We start from the raw sequence: 22,996 nt of genomic DNA on the forward strand, positions 1-22,996 counted from the left end.
TACCAAATAAATAAATAAATAAATAAATAAATAAATAAATAAATAATAAAAAGCTCTACACAGCTGAGAAAACAACTCACACGGTGAAGAGACTGCCTATAGAATAAGAAAAAAAAAATGTCTGCCAGCTACACCTAGGACAGAGAACTAATATCTAGAATATATAAATATATAAAGAGCTAAAGTAATAGACTTCCCAAAATAAAAACCCAATAAAAAATGGGCAACTGAAATAAACATTCTCAAATGCAGTACAAATGTCCAATAAATATATTAAAAATGCTCAACATCACAGGCCATTAGACATGCAAATTAAAACACTGATAAATAACAAATAATATTGAGGCATTAGGGAAAAGGGAACCATTCCACACTGTAGACTACTACAATGTAAACTACTACAGCAACTATGGAAATCAGGATGGAGATTCTTCAAAAACCAAACATAGAAATTCCATTGAACCAAGCTATTTCCCTTCTAGGTATCTTCCTAAAAGAGTTAAACACTTCATATTTCAGTTGTACATGTATTTCCATGTTTATAGCAGCACAACTTACAACAGCTAAATCTTGGAATGGCCTGTCTGTACCTCAACTGATGAATGGATAAAGAAATGTGATATTTATACACAGTAGAGCACTACTCTGCCACAAGGAAAGACAAATACGAGTCATCCATAGGAAAATGGATGTACCTTGAGACCATGTTAAGTGAAATAAATCAAACACACAAGCTTAAATATTACCATTTCCCTTATATAAGAAACCTAAAGTAAAAATAAAGAGCAAAATAAAAGCCAGATAATAAGAATCAGGGAAACAAATCTGTGAATGGGAAGGGCCCAAGAGAGAGAGAGGAAGGGCAAAGGGAGAGAAGGGGAAGTGGATATCAATACCACTAGGATTTGTTATGTGCATGTGCCAACTCCTCATGATGAATGTAATAACTATGTACTGTAAATATGTACTGATAAAAAGTGAAAGGGGGAACACATCAAGAAAGTAATTTACTTTTAATTTTTCATGCTGTTCCTATAGGATCCGTGCTTGCCAACTTGACTGCATTAAAACACTCCTAAGGAGATGACTGGATCACTTGGGGTGAGAGATACCCTCATTGGTGGTGACGTTCACAGTTTAAAATGCTGCTCGGCGATGGAACCAAGTTGGAGGTGGTGAGTCGCTTGGAGAATATATCTCTTCTGACTTAATCCCCAGGTCCTGCTTTCCAGTTGCCATGAAGTGAGCAGCTTTACTGTGCCACGATGTCATCCTTTGACTGAAACCTCTGCAACTGTGTGCCAAGTAAACCATTTCCTCTTTTAAATTGTACACGTCATGCAGTTCTTCCTAACAATGAACAAACTGACCAGTACAGGATCGAATTAGTCATTTTACCTAAGAGTGAATAGTAGTTACCTAATAGTAAACAGTAAAACTATAATTCTATTGATGATTAAAAATAACACCTGTTTAGTTCAGTAAAAATAGCTGTTGTCCCAATACATTCTTGAAACTACTGAAAGGTTCTAACAGTTCAGACTTGATATGGTTTTGACATGCTTTTAGTACGTCCATCACGGGTTCATGTGCTGGATGCTTGGCTCCTAGTGTGTGGCAATGTTGAGATGGCAGAACTTGTAAGAGGTGGGGTCCTCAATGAAGGTGGTTAGATCATTGGGGGTATCATCCTCAGAAGGGAGTGATATAGTACTTGTAGGACCCTGATTAGTTCCCATAAAAGTGGTCATAAAGAATAAACCTGACCAGCCAGGTGTGGTGGCATACAACCGTAATCCCAGCACTCAGGAGGCTGAGGCAGGAGGATCGCTGTGAGTTCGAGACCAGCCTGGGCTACATAGTGAGCTCCAGGTCAGTCTCAACTACATAGTGAGACCCTGTCTCAAAATAACCAAAAAAAAAAAAAAAAAAAAGAATAAACCTGACCCATAAACCTCTTTAATGCTCTGTCTTACCATGTGATTTGTCCTTTCATCTGTGCTCCCACCACGATGCTACCTGCTAGATGGCCCTGATCAGAGCCAAGTAGAGGCTGAATTCTGCCTTTTAAACCTCCAGAACTACATTAAATAAACCTATTTTTCTTTAAAAAGAACCTAATCTCAAGTATCTTGTTATGGTTACAGAAAACGGGCCCAAAATAATTATGACTCCCATGTAAGTTTGTACCCTTCCACAACGAGGCAAACTTGTTTTTGTCTTTCTCTTTCTATTAGCAGCAGCACATGACCACTAGCCCCTTTAAGTGGTAATCTCAAGAATCACTGTAATAACTATTTTAAAAAGAAGATTCCCAAGCCCTACATCTAGAAATTCTGACTCAGTGAGTTTTAGGCAAAGCATAGGACTCCATTTTTAATTAGCAACACATCTGATTCTGATGCAGGTTGGATTGAGGGCAGTTTGTAAACTCAGTGATTTAGAGAAATCCTTAATATCTATCTTCCTCCTCACTGTATACCTCCAAGTGGTTCCCAATTCCTACAATAAAAAACACATTCATTCATTAACAAATATTCATTTCTTTAACAAATATTTGAGTACCTAATATGGTGGAAGTAGCATACAAAACGTAAGTCCCTACTCTCAGAACTGATATACTGTGCACAGTCACACAAATAGGTGAATGTATGTAGTAAGCTGCGTCAGGACAAAGTAGGTTATTCTACAGTATCAACCAAGTTTAAAATTTCAGTGGCTCATTTTCTCCTATTTTTTTCTTTCCCTTATTACCTTCAAGATCCCAATGATGAATGTAACTGTACTGTATACCTAAAATGTACCAATAAACTCCATGAGAAAAAAAAAAATTCGGTGGCTCAAAACAAAGTTTACTCCCACTCATCTTTCATATATCTATCACCTTTCATGGGGTAAATTGTTCTTTGTGGTTACTCAGAGACTTTAGTTAATGGAAACAGGAAAGAAAGAAATCCAGAATGACTGAAGTTCTTGGTCTGATCAAATGGTGGAACGGTGTTGACATTTATTGAGATGGAGAAGAGAAGGGCAATTGTAGGAGAAGGAGTGGGAGTTCCGTTTTGGACATGCTATGAGTGAGGGGCCTAGCAGACATCAAAGGATGCCATCAAAGCCTGGAAATTAGACCAGGAATGCAAATGAGAGATTCTTGAGATATAGGTATAACTTAAACCTATGACTAGTTGAGATCACGATGCAAGTGACTGTCCTCACACTGCTCACCCCACCCAAATGGGAATAATGGCTGGGTTTTCAACTTCTTAGATTCTGAGGCCCAAGTGAACTCATTAAAGGACGAAGACAGGAGAGTCACCACTCTGATCCTAGTATTTAAAACTACAATGCAGCTGGCCCCTTCCAAATCTCCTGTTTACTAAATGACCAATTCAGTAAAACTCCTGCTTACTGATAAAAACCCCAAACTCAATCTGCTGCTACTCTTTCAATGCTCACATCTTACCATGAGTTCAGCAGAATGCCAGGCACAAAGAACACATGGTATCACTCTCCATAGACTTATGTATCCAACCTGACAATAAGTCACCTGCATTTTGCCAGGCCTCAAAGAATTAATAAATATACAGTTCCACTAAAGATAAGTAGCTTACAGTAAAAAATCACCAAACACACAAGCCAACAAATATATGAGCAAAAGTAAAAAAGAAAAAAGCCAGGAACAGTGGCACAAGCCTGTAATTCCACCTATTTGGAGACTGATGTAAGAGGATCCCAAGTGGTAGAGGCCAGTTTAGGCAAGTGAGATTCTTTCTCAAAAATAAGATAAAATAGGCTCAAGACATAAGTCCATAGTAAAATACCCCTGGGTACTGAAGAAAAAAAAAGCTCAAAGGTAGAGCACTTGCCTAGCATGTATAAGGCCCTGGGTTCGCTCTTGAGCACCAAAAAAAAAAAAAAAAAAAAAAAGATTTAGCAAACAGAAACCATAAAATGAATTTATACAATATATTTCAAGAGGTAAACAAAACTTAAAAATGAATAAAGAATGACCAGATTTAAAAACACACCAATAAGATGTTCCATATACAATAACAAATCAAAATTTCAACCAAGTTTCAAAGCAGATTAGATAAAACCCAGGCAGAATTTATGAACTCAAAGTGAGAAATAAAGCAACTATTCAAAATGAAGCCCAAAAAGGAAAGATATGAAAAAGTGGTCAAGATATATAGAAAGTAGAGTAAGAAAGCAAATATTTTTCTAGACACTCAAAGGAGAATGGGATACTGGCAATATGCAAAAAGATTTGTGTAAAGCTTTTCTAGAATTAATAAAAGACATCTATCTGCAGATGAAAGAGATCTAAAGAATATCAAGAAGGTTAACTAAGGGGCTGGGGATTTAGATTTAGCTCAGCGGTTGCACAAGGTCCCAAGTTCAATCCAGGTTACAAAAAAAAAGGCTAACTAAAATTGAAGGAGGGGTGATGGGGAGGGAACAGGAAGGGGATTTTAAAAAAATAAACAGGCTGTAATATGTACATGTAACCACTCCCCAAGATGACTATAAACTGTATGAATTGCAAACAAGTACTAATAAAATTTAAAAATTATTTTAAAAATCAATCACACCTAGACACATTAAAGAAAATGAACTTGACAGAAAAGGAAAAAATTTTTACTTTCCAGGAAAAAATAGAAAGTTCATTTAAGGAATATCATATTGACAGCTGAATTCACACACACAGAAATTAAAATCCCGAATACAATGTAATGAGATTAACACCTTTAATCCCAGCACTCAGGAGGCTAAGTAGGAAGATTGAATTTGAGGCCAATATACACTACATAAATGAGTTTAAAGTGAGCCTGAACTACATAGCAAAACTCTGTTTCAAAAAACAAAACAAAGCAAACAAAAATGAAGTGAGATCAACAATCTACTCTGAGAAAATAGCATGCACCTAGAACTTAATATTTAATAAAATGTCAAAATTATAATGAAATGACAATTTCCAACAAAAATTAATTGCAATTAACAGATCTTTGACAAAAGAAACTTGAAATATTTTGCACTAGAGTAGAAAGGTAGTCGCAGATAGCTACATCTGAGTTGCAATTATGAAAAACAAGTGGTATACAAGTGACTTAAATAAATAAATACATAATATACAAAATATGTCCTTTTTCTCTTATACATTCTATATATAAATTTAAAATACTGAATCAAACTAGCAAATTAATTGGAAAGGGATAAAAGAATTGAAATACTGTATGGTTCTAGACTTTGCAAAAGGAGAATAAAGATACAAATTAGAATCAGAGAAAAGCATGACTTCATTCTTAAAATAACTACCAAATGAAAGAGACAGACTAAATGTGAGAGAATGACTTCAAAGCTAAGAGAAACTACTCAGTGAATTAAATAGAAAATGTATACAAATGAAAGGTACAAAATAACACAGTAGAAATAAATGAGAGTATATTAGAAATAACAATAAATGTAAGCTAATTAATTACTTACTTCAGTTAAAATACAAACACTGTCCCCAGGGCCAAGGCTACAGCCTAGTGGTATAAAGCTTGCTTCCCACATTTGAGGCCCTGCACTCAATCCCCAAAACTAAAAAGTACTGTCTCAGCTGGGTGTGGTGGTACAGCCCTGTAATCCCAGCACTGGGGAGGCTAAGGCAAGGGGACTGCCCCAAGTATGAGGCCAGCCTGGACTATATAGCAAGACCTTGTCTCTAAAAATAGAAACACTTTATAAATAGGGAAGGGTGAAAGGGATGAAGGGAGGGCAGGGGTATGGGGAAAAAACAAGAACCAAGATACATCATGTAAAGGTACAAGATCCCAATGATGAATGTAACTGTAGTGTTTGCTTTAAACGTATCAATTTTTTATACAGATGTTCAATCATTTCAACTGTTCAAATCTGTGTTAATTTTGGTACTTGCCAAATTCAATAGCACGAGCCCACACACACACACACACACACACACACACACACACACACACACACACACATATATATTTTTTTCCTTTTCCATCTCTCTGGAGAAGCTAGACTAATAGAATTAACTAGTAAGAGTTTCACAGTACATCTTAAAACTGAATAGTGTGAATCCTTTGACTTTTATTCTTTTTCAAAATTCTTTGTTCTAGTTGCCTTACGTTTTCATACAAATTCAATAATCAGTTTATCTTTTCTATGAAAAATCATGCTGAGATTTTCTTTTGTTCCCTTTCTCCCGCTTTCCTTGCCCTCTTCCTCTCCTCCTCCCCCTAACCTCTTCCCTTCTTTTTCTCCTTGGAAACTGACCCAGGGCCTCAGGCATGCTAGGCAAGCCACTCAGACATATCCTCCAGTCCTCCTGCTGAGGTCTTCTCTTTGGAATTAAGTTAAACTACTTTGGGAAGATCTGACCATCTTCTGTGAGCTTTTTAGAGCATTAGTGCTCATCATTATTTGGCAACAGATGAATTAATGGGAGCTCTTTACATCTTCTGATGTCTTCAATTTCTTTGGTGTTCTGTAATTTTCATTGTACAGGTCTTTTACCTCCTTGTTTAGATTGAGTCCTAGGTACTTCGTTTTTTCTTTTAAGCTACTGTGAGTGAATTGTTTTTCTGATTTCTTTTTCAGCTAATTTATTATTGGTATACAGAAAACCCATTGATGTTTTATATTCAGCTACTTTGCTGAATTTCTATCAGCCCTAAAAGTTTCTTGGTGGAGTCTTTAGTATCTTCTAAGTATATGGTCACATCACCTGCAAATAAGGACAATGGACTTCTTTCTTTCCTGTCTATCCCCTTTTTTCCTTTCTCTTGCCAAATTACTCTGGATAAAATTTCTAGTATTATATTGAACAGGAGAGGTAAGGGATGACATCTTGTCTTCTTTCCTTATTTAGAGGAAATGCTTTCATTTTTACTCCATTATAAATGATGCTGGATAACTTTGTCTAGTATTACAATTCATGAATATGACTCCCATTTATGTAGGCATTCTCTGATTTCTTACATCAGCGTTTTGGAACTTTCAGAATATGGCTTCTGTGCAGATTTGCTTAGGTTTATACCTAATGACTTCATTATTTGAATCTATCATTTTAACTTTTGTTTCCAATTGTCCTTGCTAATTTATAGAAATACTGTTTTATGCCATACTCTACCTTCAAAGAGGTACATTCCTTGAATCTGAAATGTACATAGTGACTTTCTTTCCAAGAGTGTATGCAATATGAAAAGGAGGAAGAGAAGAATATAAGAAGAGGCTGACAGACACGACCTTAACCAAGTTCAGGTCAATATCAACAGAAAAATCTTACAGAAGCACTTCAAATAATGGTGGCAGGTGACAGGGGGCAATATTATTAGACCAGTTTAAAATATGAAAAAGCCTAGGGACGTAGCTCTGTGGAGGCCTTGGGTACAATGCCCTATGTGAAGAAAGGTAAGAAGGACAAAAAGAAGGGAGGGAGGAGAAGCAGAGGGGAGGAAATGAGAGGGAAGGGAAAGGGGGAGGAAAAGGTAGGGGAAGGAGGAGGCAGGAAGGGGTAAAGAATGGAAGGAAGGAAAGGGAGGGAGGGAGGGAAAGAAAGGAAAAGGGGAGAAAGAATAAAAAGAAAGGGAGGGGATGCTATGGCAAACAAGCAGTAGAAGGCACAAGATAATGGACACAGAAGTCTCCAAGCAAAAAAGAACATGCTGGAGAGAGTAGGAAAAGGCCAGGCAGAACAAAACACCAATGACCGCATGACAGCACTGCACTCTGCTGAACAGGAGGGGGTTACGCATAATACAGAGCAGAGAGATTCTGCAGCTGGTACAGGACAGCAAATGACTGCAGAGATGGGCTTTTCACAAAGGCCTGAATTCTAACCCATTCCAGCAAAAGGTCAGGAGTATAAAATGGGTAAACTGATGGACATCTGCATAGTACTTGGAAAAAATGTTGGATGGACTGGTACTTACTGATTCCTCTAGCCTGTATGTTACTAAGCCTTAGAAAAGGTGGCTGTGCAGATTCTTGGCACTAGCAGTGATGAGAAACTTACCACCTTGTGAGGCAGATCATTCTATTTGTCAACAAATGTATCACATTATAATTCATTATAATTGTTCTCTAGTTCCACCTCTTCCAGAGATGGAGCTGAATCTTTCATTCACATGACAATTTCCAAATGTTTGAAGACTACTGCAAGTAGCTGAACATGTTTCCAGAACAGTTCTAGTTATACCACTCATTCCAGCATAGTCGTTAGTTACTGATTACTAAGAATGCTCTCTTCCATTCTCAGTGAGTCCTAGAATGGACAATAAAATACATAACAACCTATATAACGAGAGTGAGCCCCACAGGCACCTTGAAATACTCCCTTTATTAGACTGGGCTTTCACTTTTTCATCAGCCATTCCTTCTGTCACATAATTTCCCGTCTAATCATCATTCCCTAGTCCTTTAGCTCTGAGTTCCAGGTTACTGACAACCCTAAACCCAATACAATATGCCAGGGGTAGCATCACAGGTAAAAGCAGAATTTAGTCTTTCAGTCATATAAGGTCACTTTAGACTCCTGGAAATCAGGTCACATTATTTACCTTTGTTAAACTCAAATTATAATTCAGGCTTTTAAATCTTTTTCCTTACACTTCCCCTAGGCAAGCTTCTACTTAGGTAACAAAGTAGAAGTAGAAAACTCAATTACTAGCATGCCTAACTAAAAGATTAACTAGTCCACATTTTACCATGTTCCTCATAAGAATGTTATAAAATATCTCATTCAGGTCCGCTATGTCTATTGCATGAAATCATTTTGGAACATGTCCTTTTTGAAATGATAGATGTCAGCATGAAAATATCCTGAAAACAAGAGGATAAGGACAAATGTACATTTATCTATTCACTCATCTGTTCTTTTAACAAATACAGCTCCTTCAATGTGCCAACCAATATTTTTATATGTTCTGAAGGTATCTTCTCATAGATTGCCTGTTAGTTGCAAGGTTAAAAAATAATAATGGTATGGTGGAGAAACAAAACAACACCTTTACCAAGCAATCAAAGGTAGTATCATCAAAGAAGAGCAGGTGGATGTGACAAGGCTTTGGATATGCCACATGAAAATCACACAACATATCTTACGTAGTGTTCTGGCCTGGGTTTATAACCTGAAATGTAATCACTAGGCAGCACTAGACAAACTCAAATTGAGGAACATGCTATAAAATGACCTACACTCTTCAAAAATGTCAATGTCGTTATTAGAGAAGAGGAAATAGATTAGAGGAGGGGAGGGCAGAGTAATAGGAAGAGATGGTGATCAAAGTATGTTATAAACATCTATGAAAAAGTCATAATGAAGTTCATTATTATGTATAATTAACATGTACTAATTTCTAAAAAGCCAATGTCATGGAAGACAAAGATAAAGACTGTGTATGCTCAGATTCAAATAAACTAAAGAGACTTAAAAGCTGAGAGAACACTGGAGCAGAAGACGGTTTTTGTGTTAAACCCACAGGATAAGGAATATGAAGAAGGGATGGAATTCCAACTGGGGAGAGTGGAGAGCCTAAAACACAAATTCGTACATGTTCCACACACACTGAGAACCTCACTCTGTTCAGAGAAATGTGTCGACACACTCACAAGGAAGTCCAGTGTGAAGTGGACATGGCGTCACATACCCACTTGTGTCACCCAAATGCACACCCATTTAAGCTACTAAATTTAAAGATAACCTGTTAAACAACAATCAATAACAGATACACTAAATAATATATATATCTTCAATCATGCACCTAATTCAAAATATAACTAATCTTACAGCATCATAAAGAATTTTCATATAGCATTATGCTTCCTTCTTATAGTTTTTACCTATTTTCACATAAATCAACTGGTGTGTGCATATATAAGCCACAGGAAGACTCCAAATCAGTCTGCACATCCACCCAATCAAGACTAATACAGAAGTGAATCTATTTTTGACCTGAAAATATAATATTCAAGTCTTCAGAAGTCCTAAGGAATCTCTGCTTCTGTTTCAACTACAACAGCTCCTTTGCTAGTCCTAAGAAACCTCTAGTTTTATTTGCTATAAAAAACACAAGACCGGATAGAAAGAATATCACCTATCTACCACTCAAGCAATATTCTAAGGCAAGTACTGGATATATGTGGAACCACATGATGCCTGCTGAGTTAGGGAGAGTCAGGGTAACATTGCACCTGATAACCTTCCTCTGCCATAATGGGATCCCAGAGGACTGAATTTGGGAAGGATCCCTGCAGCAAGACTTTCCTACTGACTATGAAATCCTGGAAAAGCACTGACTGACATTATTGCCAATCCATAATCCATTCAATTATCTGAATACCTGAGTGAAGATGTTGGGTTTTTAGCTACTTTAAGGGTAAAAAGGTTCTCAGAAACAGTCTGTGCATAAGCTAGAAAGAATAGACATCAGAAATAATGGAATAGGGTCAGGATGTGGATAAGGTAAACCAGAGTCCTAGGGTGCCAAATTTATAGGGACTCTCACACTAAGGGGCATGTGATGCTGACCTCACACCTGCATGTGCAACAGAAAATTGCCTCCTTAAATTCTGAGCCCTAGGCCTCATTTTAGTGAGGTGTTTTTGATTCACCCTCATCTAGCCCTGCAAGTGAATAAGGCCAACACTATTCATCTCACAAGCCATGTGCATTCACTGGACAGCTATAAAGACCAGCCAGCGCCATGCAGCTGGGAATGGGAGATGTTCCTTCTCTCATTTCTAATCTGGGCAAAGGAACAGGGAATGAGCATAGATTCTTCTAAAACACTGCAGATAAATAAAACACCTACAGACTAGAATAAACTAAATAATGACTGCACAGAAATCTCTACTTTCGGATCAAAAATGATTCCTGGGCCAAGGATTTAGCTCAGTGGTGCCATGGACTGCCTCGCAAGTGCAAGGTCCTGAGTTCAATCTCCAGTACTAAAAAAATGGTTCCTAAGAAAACATAGTTGATCAAGAAGAGTTTTCAACAGGCTTAATGTTGTATGGGCACAAGGAACATGAAAACTAGAAAATATTATAAACTTTAAACCAGGTAATAGGCAGTGCAATACCAAACCAAGTCTTTATTTTTTCATAACTGAACACACAGACAATTGGCTTGTATCAAATAAGCATTTCACGAAGCTAAGGATTCCTCCCATTTTTCACTAATGGCATTTTCAAAAAATCTTAGTATTCATTTTTATAAAATGACAGCAACAAATTTATTTAAAATATTACCATCATGAGAATCATATATATGTGCAATGAGGTATGCACATGTATAGGTGCTAGGGAGCACCCATACATGGCTGGAAGTTTTTGTTGGATAAAAGGAATACAGCACCTGAAAGCAGATGTCATGATGCCCTTGAACTGAGTGGCATCTCACAGTTGGCCTAATAAAAATCAAACATACACTTACATCTGCATCTAGGAAACATACATTGTCTGGTAACAGTTTCCAGCCACGAGGGCAATGAAGAAGACCAGAAGGAAAGACTGACTGCAGACCAGCTTTACCCTACCCTACGATGCCCTCTGCACATCAGAAGCAGCCCTAATAGCTCCATCTTCTCCCAGCACCTTGGCAGGCGTACAGAATGGGGGACACTTCCTGAAGTTCAGGCAATTGCTTTGGTCATACAGTCCATCAGAAAAATTTGGTATACCTAAATGTCTATGCTTTTATGAGGAAGATTGAGCTACCAAGGATTCTAAATTCTGAACAAGGAGGATTTCAAATTAAAAATTGATAATCAATTACAAAATAATAAATGAAGCCACAATATATAGCTGATACCACTCAAGAAGTCATCAATGATCAAAAGTTTATATATACATAACTAATATTAATAAGTATATATGTGGCTAATATTAATAAGTAATAATAAAAACAAAATAAGCAGATCTCAAATTTGATCATTTAAATTTTCAAAAAGAAAATAATATATACTAAAAGCAAAAAATACTGACTTGGAAAAAATTACTATCAATAAATCCAACAGCTGGCTACTTTAAGAAAAAATAACCAAGCCGGGCATGGTGGTGCACGCCTGTAATCCCAGCACTCAGGAGGCTGAAGCAGGAGGATTGCTGTGAGTTAGAGACCAGTCTGAGCTACATAGTGAGTTCCAGGTCAGTCTCAACTGCATAGTGAGACCCTGTTTCAAAAAAACCAAAAAAAAAAAAAAAAAAAAAAAAAAAAAAAAAAAAAAAAAAAAAGAAAGAAAAAAGAAAAAATACCCAAACAACTGTGCAATTAGGTAAACAAGACTAGACAAAAGACAGGGGAAAAAAGGGAAATGTATAAATGCACTCAATAATAAATGAGAAAAGGAAAACAAATACAGATACAGTGAAAAGGAGAACAATTATCCAAGAACAATCTTCCCATCTCACCAAAAAAGAAATACAATATCAAATAAACTCTCAATGTAAATTCTACTAACTGTAAGGAAAATACAATTCCAATAATGACGGAACTATTCCAGAACACGAAAAAGAAAGCTCCAAATTCTTTTTAGAAGTCAGTCTAGTATTACACCCAAAATAAGATAAACAGAGCATCAAAAGAAGTGCTGGAAAAAATATATATATATGGGCTGGGGATTTAGCTCAGCGATTCGGTAGCCTGCCTTGCAAGCGCAAGGACCCACGTTTGATCCCCAGTACCAAAACAACAACAACAAAAAACAAACAAAAGAAGTGCTGAGGGTGGGGCCTGAGAGGGAAGTATTGCAAATTCAAAAACAGCCTAGGCAACTCAGCAAGATCCTATCTCAAAAGAAAAAAAAAATTGTGCTGGGCCGGGGATGATTTTGCTCAGTTGTTCTGCCGCCTGCCTCATAAGCACAAGGTTCCGAGTTCTATCCCCGGTACCAAAAAATAAAATAAAATTGAAGGGCTATTACTTCAGGGGTAAAGTGCTTGCCTAGCATTTATGAGGCCCTGGGTTTGATTCCCCAGCACCCCTCCAACACACACATTTAACCATACACACACAAAAAAAAGTGACAGAACTACACTGCTTCATGTATATTGTTAATATAAATGTAAATATATTAAATAAAATATTAAATAGAATCTAGCAATATGTTTTTAGATAACCAAGTAGGCTTCATAGTCAAATTCAAGGGCCGGAGATTTAGCCTAGTGGTTCTGCTGCCAGCCTGGCAAGCTCAAGGTCCCAAGTTCGATCCCCAGTACAAAAAAAAAAAAAAAACAATAGTCAAATTCAAAATCAGGAAATCTATTAGTAAAGTTCATCATGTTAATGCACAAACATCTCTATACATTGAAAACATACAAATATATTCAAAATGTATTCTTAACCTATAATCAAGAAAAGAGACAAGTATCTCTAATACCAAGATTTAGGAAATGAAATTTTACCATACTTTCTTGCAGGTTTTAAAATATAAAGAATTATAGATATCTTTGGGGATAGACCTTATGCTATCCTGATGTTAGAGCAAATCGTTCCTGATTTTTTTTTGGCTTTTTGAGACAGGGTCTCACTATGCAGTTGAGACTGACCTGGAACTTACTATGTATTCCAGCACTTGGGAGGCTGAGGCAGAAGTATTGCTGTGAGTTCGAGACCAGACTAGGCTACATAGTGAGTTCCAGGTCAGTTTCAACTACATAGTGAGACCCTGTCTCAAAAACAAAAACAAATCAAAGAAGAAATAAAATAAAATCTCCAATTTTTGGTTAATTTAGGACGATTTAATCATGAAGCACCAAAACCATTCCTTCTATACTTATAATTTTATTCCCACCTAGGGCAGCACTTCTGATATTCTGATGAAATGAGATGTTTAAATGGCTCCCACTTCCATCACAGCTTTCTTTAAAAATTATAAACAAAAATTTCAGTTCACTGGATGGATTGTTTAAGAGCCATGTGATTATCACTATGGACATATATCAAAATGAAGAATTTAGGCATTAAAGGGTGACCTCTGAGTAAGAACCGAAAATAGCAGAAAGAAAGTGAACTGCAGTATATAAAAGGCACTATCTCCTATGGTTTGTACATAAAAACTCTCCTGAATGAATATCCACCTCAAATACGACCTGCTCATCTTAGGTTTCCACTCATCTCCCGAATAGCTTTTATAATAACATCCTAAATTATGTCTGTATTAAAATCGACATCTTAACAAAAAAAATTTTAACCCAATGTAAGTTTTCAAAATTAAAAAATAAGACTTTTCTTAAATCACTGTTTTGCAACATACATGAACAAAGTACACAGTTACACAGCAAGGCAAATGTGGGAGAGAACGACACCCTTTCTGAGAATAGAGAGGTCAGTAGCCTCTTCCCAAATTTTAAAGCTTATGTTTTCTTTTTGAAAATTATGTTAAAAACAGCAAAATAAAACCAAAAAACCTAAATTGTCAGAGTTTATTCTCAACCGTGAGCTGAGGAGACAAGAGAAAGCGGGAAGAGGACAAAGGGCGTCTCTACCCTGGATTCTGTATTCTCACAGGAAAAATTAATCACATTTTCACTATAAATTCCTAAACCCAGCGACTCCCAGACCCCATGGCTTCAACTAAAGGGCTGGCTTCTACAGTCCAGCCACATTTTCAGGGGCATCTAAAGAGAGAATTCATGGACATCTGTCAAGCAGTGAGTGCTCAATGGCAGGGCCAAGGCAATGCTCTTGAGGTTCATTCAAATGCGCCAACCTGTGTCTTTCACCACCACCAATTTAGGTAAACACTGCTAGTAAATAGCACAAAGGCATATAATCAAAAAGTCACACAACAGAATCAAATAACAAGTCTAAGCAACCACCAGCAGTCAGTAAGGTTTAGAATGGGGTAGGATGGTAAGCAAAGAAACAAATACTATGAGGACAAAAGAACATCTTTACGAATGAGATATTGTTGTATGGGGAGAAAAAGAGGCAAGCTTTTTTAAAAAAAAAAAGTTAGAAAATTTCAAATAAATCATGGCCTTCCTAGTGCAAACCACTGCACACAGCTTCTTTTAGGACTTAACAGTAAACCCAGTCAGACAAGTGGCTAAAAGGACTCAATGCTTGGCTACTCCACTGCAGCCTGGCAAAGTCTTTTCTCATTTGAATAGTATTTTAGGAATGTTTTGTCAATGTGTCTGATGATTACTCACTTCTACTGCATTCTTTCCTCACAGTAATTATGGTGTAGTAGCAATTTTTCTTATAGGTAGAACACTCACAATACTAAATGAAGACTTTTGAACCTGTTAGACATCACATTTATTTGTCCACATTTGCTTTTTTAAAAAAGTAAACTTTAACAACTGTTGCTCATAGCAACGCAGGAACAAAAGATTTTTCACATGCATAAACTAGACATTTAATTAAAATTCACAAACTTGGATCTTAAATGAAGTCAAAAGTAGGAAAGAATACAGGATGCTCAAACAGAATCCTATATACAGTATATTGTTCAGCTACAACAAAGATGAAAAATAAAAAAGAACAACATCCAATGACAAGAATAAGGAGTATATAAATTAAATGACTTCTCTCCAATCATCCTTTTAAGTAGCTGCTTATATATCTCCAGGTAAGTCACATGTCATAAGTAAATCAAACAAAAACATACCAGACTCCCTGACTTCATAACACTTCATATTTATGAAAGCTCTTTCCTCTGAATTCAAATCTAAGCAGTTTAAAACAAACTAATGTGGCAATTTACTGAGATCATTTTCCCCAAAGATGTAGGCTCAAGTACAAGAATCAAGATAAAAACGAATTCCAATTAAGGTCTGTAGTTTACATATTCATAGTGAAATCAAGGTTTTCAGACAATAGATTACTCATGGGGGTTGAAGTCAATGAAAAAGGGAATTCCTAGAAAAGAATCTGGAAGAATTGGGACTCAGGTTTATCCCAGAAAAGTCTTATCCTTCATAATCAGTTCACCCGTCCTCAAAGGAGGTTAGGGCCTAGAGGGATACATGGGGTGTGACTGATGCACTGAAAAGGATAGTTCCACAGGAAGCCAGGACTGAGAGGAGGCTGTGGGCTACGGGCGAGTTTAGGGGCAGTCTGAACTACATAGCAAGACACTGTCTCGACCCCCCTCAAAAAAAATTAAGACACTGGAAGATTACATGTGAGTATACTGTTAAGTATAGTGTTAAGAGAAGCCCCAAAAGGGCCAGGGATTTAGCTCAGTGGTGCCACGACCACCTGCCTCGCAAGCACAAGGACTGGAGTTCGATCCCCCGCACTAAAAAAAAAAAGAGCTAGGGGGGATGAGTCTCAAATTATTAAACTTCAGCTAAATTCTAAAGCATAGCTATGACTTCTAAACCACAGATGATAGGTCAAAGGCCTTCTGAGGAGTAACGTTAAATGCACAGCTTTGAAATCAGACAGATACGGCTGAGTTTTGCCACCAGTTAAAATCTTTGTTCCCTTACATAAGTCATTTAATTTTATAAGCTTCAGTTTCCCAGAATGGAGGTGTTATCAATTTATTGTCCCTTCCTATAATGAAATACCTGAGACAGGCTAACTTTACAAAGAAAGGAGTTCTAAAGGTTAATAACAGGGCACTCAGCTTCTGCTCAGCCCTGGAGAAGGCCTCAGGGTTGACAGCACCACAGTGGTGGAAGCACATGTAGAATTGAGAGATTATATCACAAGACAGGGAGCTGAAAGCTTGAGGAGTGGCCACACCAATTCCTCTATAACAAATCTCTGGAGAGAACATCTTCAATTCTTTCCGAGGACCCTGCCCAATTATCTAAACCACAGTTAAGCCACAGCAGGGGCAATAATGGTACCTATCAAAGGTTACATTTGTTCAATAAATAAATACTCAGAGCTTGCACAAAGCTGGACAGTACACTACAACAGTGAACAAGAGAAAGTATCTGCCTGTGTGGGCAACAAGCATAAAAAGGCTCAAAAAGTGGTACTTATTTCCTCCTCCACCCCCCCTTCCCCTTCCTCCTCCATTGTTATCATTTTTAGCATAGTGGTGGAAAGTAAAAGATGTGTTCTAATGAAAATAGTTAAACCATTTTAGTTGGAACAAGGCTTCACAAAAAATAATGACATGCCTCAAAGCTCCATCTTGGGACCTCTCCTTTTCCTCCATTCCAGAGGTCTCTGCTTATCCCACAATTTTAAATACTACATGTACCCAAAATTTAGTATCTCCAGCTCTGCACTATCTCCAAGTCTCCAGACTACATTCAAGTGTCTCCTAGGTATCTCAGTCTGTTGTCTGAATAGGCATCTCACACCTATAAATCTGAAGCAGAATTTGCGATCACCAATACTAATGGATACCAACCAACTGCACTCCTTTCCTGGTTTTTCCACTCTCATCAGCCAATCAGTAAATCCTTGATTCTCTCTTTTTCTCATGTTTCCCATATCCAAATCATGAACAAGTTCTTTCACTTTTATCTAAAAACATAGCCAAGTCACTGCTTCCATTGCCAAAACTATCACTCTAGTCCAAGCTCTGTTTCTCACTCAAGTTATCTTTCTGCAATGATATCTATAATTCCTTACCCCAGAGCTGAGATCTCTTAAAATATAAGATATTGCGCGCATGCACGCGCGCACACACACACATACACACACACAAAAAAAACATAATTTGTCCATTCAACTTAAAATTCTTCAATAGTTCGCAAATACCTTTAAATTTTGGGGGGTCTGCCAGGCATACAGACCCTTCTATCCCTCTGTTTTATCTGATAAGACCCTTCCCTTTCAGTCTAAAGCTAAGGAGAACACAGAACTTTCTGATAGAAATGGTCTTTATCTGTACGTGTAGCCACTGAGCACTTAATATGTGGCTAGTGGAACTAGGGAACTACATTTTTAATTTAATTTTGGTTAGTTTACATTTAAATAGCCATACTGCTAATACTCTTAGAAACTATTATACATAGGACTAGGACTTCTGCCAGCCCTTTTCTTCTGCCTGAACTATTCTTTCCCTAGATCTTCACAAGGACAGAAGATCTCAGTTAAGTCAGCTCCTCAGATAGACCTTTTTTGACTATTCAACTCAACATAGCTTCCACATTATTCTGTTATCACTTCGTCTAGTTTCATCAAACTACCTTTCTCACTGCCATTAATTCTTCGCCTTCCCCAAACTAGAATATAAAATCCATGAGTGTAGGCATTTTGCCTATTTCAGTGTTGTGTCCCCAAGATATACATGCTTGAGATATAGTGGTTTCAATAAATGTTTGATGAGTAATTGGTTGACTGAATGAAGGACTAAAGGATCAAGTCAGGAAAAGTAAGTCAGGGACAAATTATGGAAGATCTTAGAAGGAAAAGGTTCTTCAAATCTTTATATTTCACTTACATGGGTATAGTGATCTACAGGGTTCTTGTGCTCCCCACAGGAACAGGCCACCTAGGGAAAACAAAGGAATGGCACACACACAAAGCAAGTCTCTATCCTCAATGAACTTTGAATTGTTTTGTGAAAACACTAGTAATGCAGACACACAATGCTCCTACATATGACACAGGAGGAAATGTATCTACATCCATTCTCCAGGCATACCTTCAGGGGGAAGACAGAACTAAAAGGAGAGCAAGGCAGCTCAATTAGTTTTATAGTCTTTGGTCTATATGAGCAATCAGGGCATTAATGCTATATTAAACATTCTGCCAAGTTAAATACTGGTCTATAGCTATATTGTCCTCTGAGAAACGTCATTATCTGTGTCACTCTGCAGAAGAGGAAAGAGAGGCAAAGAGAGAAATAAATGATCTGTTTCTACCAAGTTCAAACACCCTGATAATCAACAGATAGGAAAAGAACATACATTTTGGACAGAATTACTGACCAGCCCAAAATCACACCTACACCAATAAGGTGACAAAACTGGGCAACTCAGTGATATTATGTGGATCCTATACATTCATTCACTGTCACAGTTGCAGAGAAAAAAAGGTTGGAATTTTAATTTACATACACACACATGTGCGCGTGCGTGGATAATCAACAGATAGGAAAAGAACATACATTTTGGACAGAATTACTGACCAGCCCAAAATCACACCTACACCAATAAGGTGACAAAACTGGGCAACTCAGTGATATTATGTGGATCCTATACATTCATTCACTGTCACAGTTGCAGAGAAAAAAAGGTTGGAATTTTAATTTACATACACACACATGTGCGCGTGCGTGTGCAATAAACTAGAAACAACTATGGTACCTCCAAAAATTTATTTTGGCCTATTTTTCTCATGTCCCTAATGTATGTTTCTTTTAAAGAAGTATCCAGCAGTGACCGGTATCTTGTCACTTTACTGAGCAGCTGAGGTGCCTCTCTGTTACAGTTTATATCTAGATGCCCGCTTCCCAAGAGCTTCAAGCCCTCATAGGCAGGACTTTTGATTGACAGGGCATATAGCTAATCTACTCTTAGGAGGCGGGATCTTACTGAACAGGTGGGTCCCTGGGAGCATGGCCTGGAAGGATGCACCTCCGATAGGCTCCTTCTTTCCTCTGCTAACTGTGCACCATGGTATGGCAGCTCCTCTCTGCCATGCTGTCCTGTATTGGAGCCAACCCACTATGGACTGAAACATGAACCAAAATAAACCTCACCACTTTTAAATTGTGAGTGTCGCGTACTGTGTCTCTGCAACAAGAAAAGAGAATAAGACAGTCTCCATACCACAAAAAAGTCTCTACTTCAGGCCATTGCAAAGTCAGGCTCCCACAGCTGTCCCTGTAGGTGGTTACTTTTGACCAGGTATCCATGAACTCATGTCAGTCTCAGGAGTAACAAACTGAACTATACTACCATCAGGTCAGCTACTGCAAAACAGAGGAGCTCGGACATACAGGCACATGCTGTTTTCAAGATCTAGCTGTTATAAATTGTGTTGCTATAAACATGAGTATGCATACATGCCTATAATATGATGATGTGAACCCTCTTGGAAAGATAATCTAGAAGGGGGATAACTTGTTATTCTCTTATTTGATTATGAAATTTTTACTTTTTCATAAATAAAAAATTTTAAAGTAGAAAGGCTTGGAAAACTTTAAGTAACATATTGTATTCCATTGGAAAAGTTATATAAAACATTGGTGATTCCTCACACTCAGCATCCATGACTGATTCATCCTTATACTACACAGGAACTACAGTCCTAATTATTTATGTACTAGATGACTGATCAGTAATCCTTAAAAAATATGCCATTTTATCATAATAGCTTACCACTTCTTCTAAATATTTATATAAATTATTTTGTTTTGTGTTTTTTTTTTGCGGGGGTGCCGGAGATCAAACTCAGGTCCTTGCACTTGCAAGGCAGGTGGTGGAACAACTGAGCTAAATCCCCGGCCCTATATAAACTATTTTAAAGATTTTATCATCAAAGCTTGTCCAATTTGTTTTGTAAAAGGCTAGAGACGTTAACTATTTTGTTCTTTGTGGGCCATATTCAGTCTCTTGTCATATATTCTTTGTTTCTGTTTATGGTCTTTTTATCACATAAAACCCAGGGGCCTGTTTGTCCATCCCTGCTTTTCACTTCAAAAACACCAAAAACTCTGACAACTATATATAGTATGGTCACAAAGAAAAACACTTTAAACAGTTCCATGTGATTTTTTTATAATATTTTAAAAATGGGCCTTGTTTTTCAGAACAGTGTTATTTATATTCACAGAAAAAAATACAAAGTTAATGCAAAAAGTTGCCATATATTCTACATGTAGGTCTTCCTGTCCTATAATACATCTATTTAAATTAATAAATCAAAAAAGTAAAATTGATGAACCAATACATCATATTATTATTAAATAACATGCATTATTTGTTCAGATCTTTTCCCTTTTTCTGTCACAAATTACCATATGACAACCACTGCATCTTAGTGCTCTTGGTTCTGACAGCTGCTCAGAACCTCCATAGTTTTGGAGTATCTGTCAGACATTTTGTAGAATGTCCCTCTGATGAGATTTAGTGGGTGTTTTTGCGGAACACTGGTCAGATATTTTGTAGAATGCCCCTCTGTAGGAAATTAATGAGTATTTTCCTCATGATTAGACTGAGTTATTGCGGTTTAGGGGGAGAAAAGCTACAAAGATAAAATTCCACTGTCACCACATCGTATCAGGAGTAGGTCAAGTGGACTTATACTCACTGCTGGTATTTACCTTGATTGCCTGGCTGCAGCAGTGTTTGTCAGGTTTCTTTCAACTGTTCCATTTCGTTTATAATACAATTAATAAAAATAGGCTAAAGTTTTAATAAACAGTTATGTAAAAGGAACAGCTCAAATCATTTTGAATAAGCTGATGTATGCATAACTACACAGTATGATTCATTATCTACCTGATTCATACAAATGGGCCATAAACTGTATCACATTTGACATGAAAACAAAAACTAATATGTATTTTACCACCATACACTACTTGTAATTCCTCTCAACTGTTTTGCCTAATGTTCAGGAAAAAGGTACTCATTAAGCTGAATTTAAGACATACTGAGAAAATGTCACAGACAATACTCAAGTTTTCTTTTACTTTTTAAATCATAATTATGCAAACTAAATTGTAAGCAAGCTGAGCTGGGACTAAATCTTGTCTATCTTCAGAGCCCAGGGTATCTAGCTGGTTGACACAATAAAAGCTACTAATTTACATTTACAATGTCAGTGTTAAAATCATTCAAAGCAGGTACAGGTTAAAAGAAGATCTATGATAGATTAAAAAAAAAAAACTTCTAATTTCTCTTATCTAAGTTTTTTTTGGTCAAATAAAAAAGGGGGTGGGGCAATGGTTTCACAAGGCAAGAATAAAAGGAGAAGGCTTGACTCAAACTAAGGCTATCAAAATAGTATTCAGAGAAAAGCACAAATCAAAACCATCGTAAAACTCTACCCCATACTCACCAGAATAGCTTTAAAAGAAATGAAAAGAAGTGTTGGTGAGAATGTGGAGACACTGGAATGCTCAGTACTGCTGGTGGAAATGTAAAATGCTCCAGACACTGTGGAAAACAGTTTGATAGTTTCTAAAAAAAAAAGTTAAAACCCACACTTGTCATACGACTCCACAATTCCACTTCTAGTTACATACATTCATACAAAAGTTGCACAGGCATTGCGAGCAGGATTATCCATAATAGCCAAACAAGAAAAAGAAATGTCCATCAGCTGATGAATGGATAAACAAAATATGATTGATGCCTACACAATGGATCATTATTCAGTCATAAAAAGGAATGAAGAACCAATAAACGCTACAGCATGAGGGATCCTTAACAAGAGTGAAAGAAGAGCTGGGCGTGGTGGCACACAACTGTAATCCAGGCACTCAGGAGGCTGGGGCAGGAGGATCGCTGTGAGTTCAAGACCAGCCTGAGCTTCATAGTGAGTTCCAGGTCAGTCTCAACTACATAGTGAGACTCTGTCTCAAAAAATCAAAAAAAAAAAAAAAAAAAAAAAAAAAAAAAAAAGAATGAAAGAAGCCAGATCTAGTGAGACACATGCTGTATTATTCCATTTATATAAAATATTCATGACAGGCAAATCAAACAGAGAAGGTAGATTAGTAGCTGCTAAAGGCATTGGGGGTGGGAGGTAAATAGAAAGTGACCTCTTAATAAGTTTAGGCTTTATTGGGGAGAGGGGCAATGAAGCTACCCAGATATTATATAGCACTTACAATTGGTTAAAATTGTAAATTTTGCATTACGTGATTTTTTTAATCTCAAAAACAAATAATTGATAAAAACACTAAAGATACTGAAAACATTCCAAACCTATATTTTGGTATATCATTTTTGCCCAGAACCCACATATACTGCCTTTAAGAATCCCTTTTGGGCCAGGGGTTTAGCTCAGTGGTTCTACCACCTGCCTCGCAAGCACAAAGTCCCAAGTTTGATCCCTGATACCAAAAAAGAAATAGTATTTCTTTAAAAAAAAAAAAAAAAAAAAAAA

General features: G+C 37.1%; 1 protein-coding gene across 2 annotated transcripts in view; it reads right to left on the reverse strand.

Annotated features, from left to right (window-relative positions):
• The window catches only part of Wwc2 (WW and C2 domain containing 2), a 180,478-nt gene extending 162,060 nt beyond the window's left edge, over positions 1–18,418 (reverse strand). For both annotated transcript variants that reach the window (XM_010641066.1, XM_010641067.3), the window contains exon 1: positions 18,375–18,418. In XM_010641066.1, the coding sequence (XP_010639368.1) occupies positions 18,375–18,376 (2 nt within the window). In that variant the 5' untranslated portion in view covers positions 18,377–18,418. The remainder of the gene's footprint in view (positions 1–18,374) is intronic.
• Positions 18,419–22,996: the final 4,578 nt, after the last annotated feature.

The sequence above is a fragment of the Fukomys damarensis genome, unplaced genomic scaffold (genome assembly GCF_012274545.1).
Source record: "Fukomys damarensis isolate Sample0158 unplaced genomic scaffold, DMR_v1.0_HiC HiC_scaffold_18, whole genome shotgun sequence".
Taxonomy (NCBI): Eukaryota; Metazoa; Chordata; class Mammalia; order Rodentia; family Bathyergidae; genus Fukomys; species Fukomys damarensis.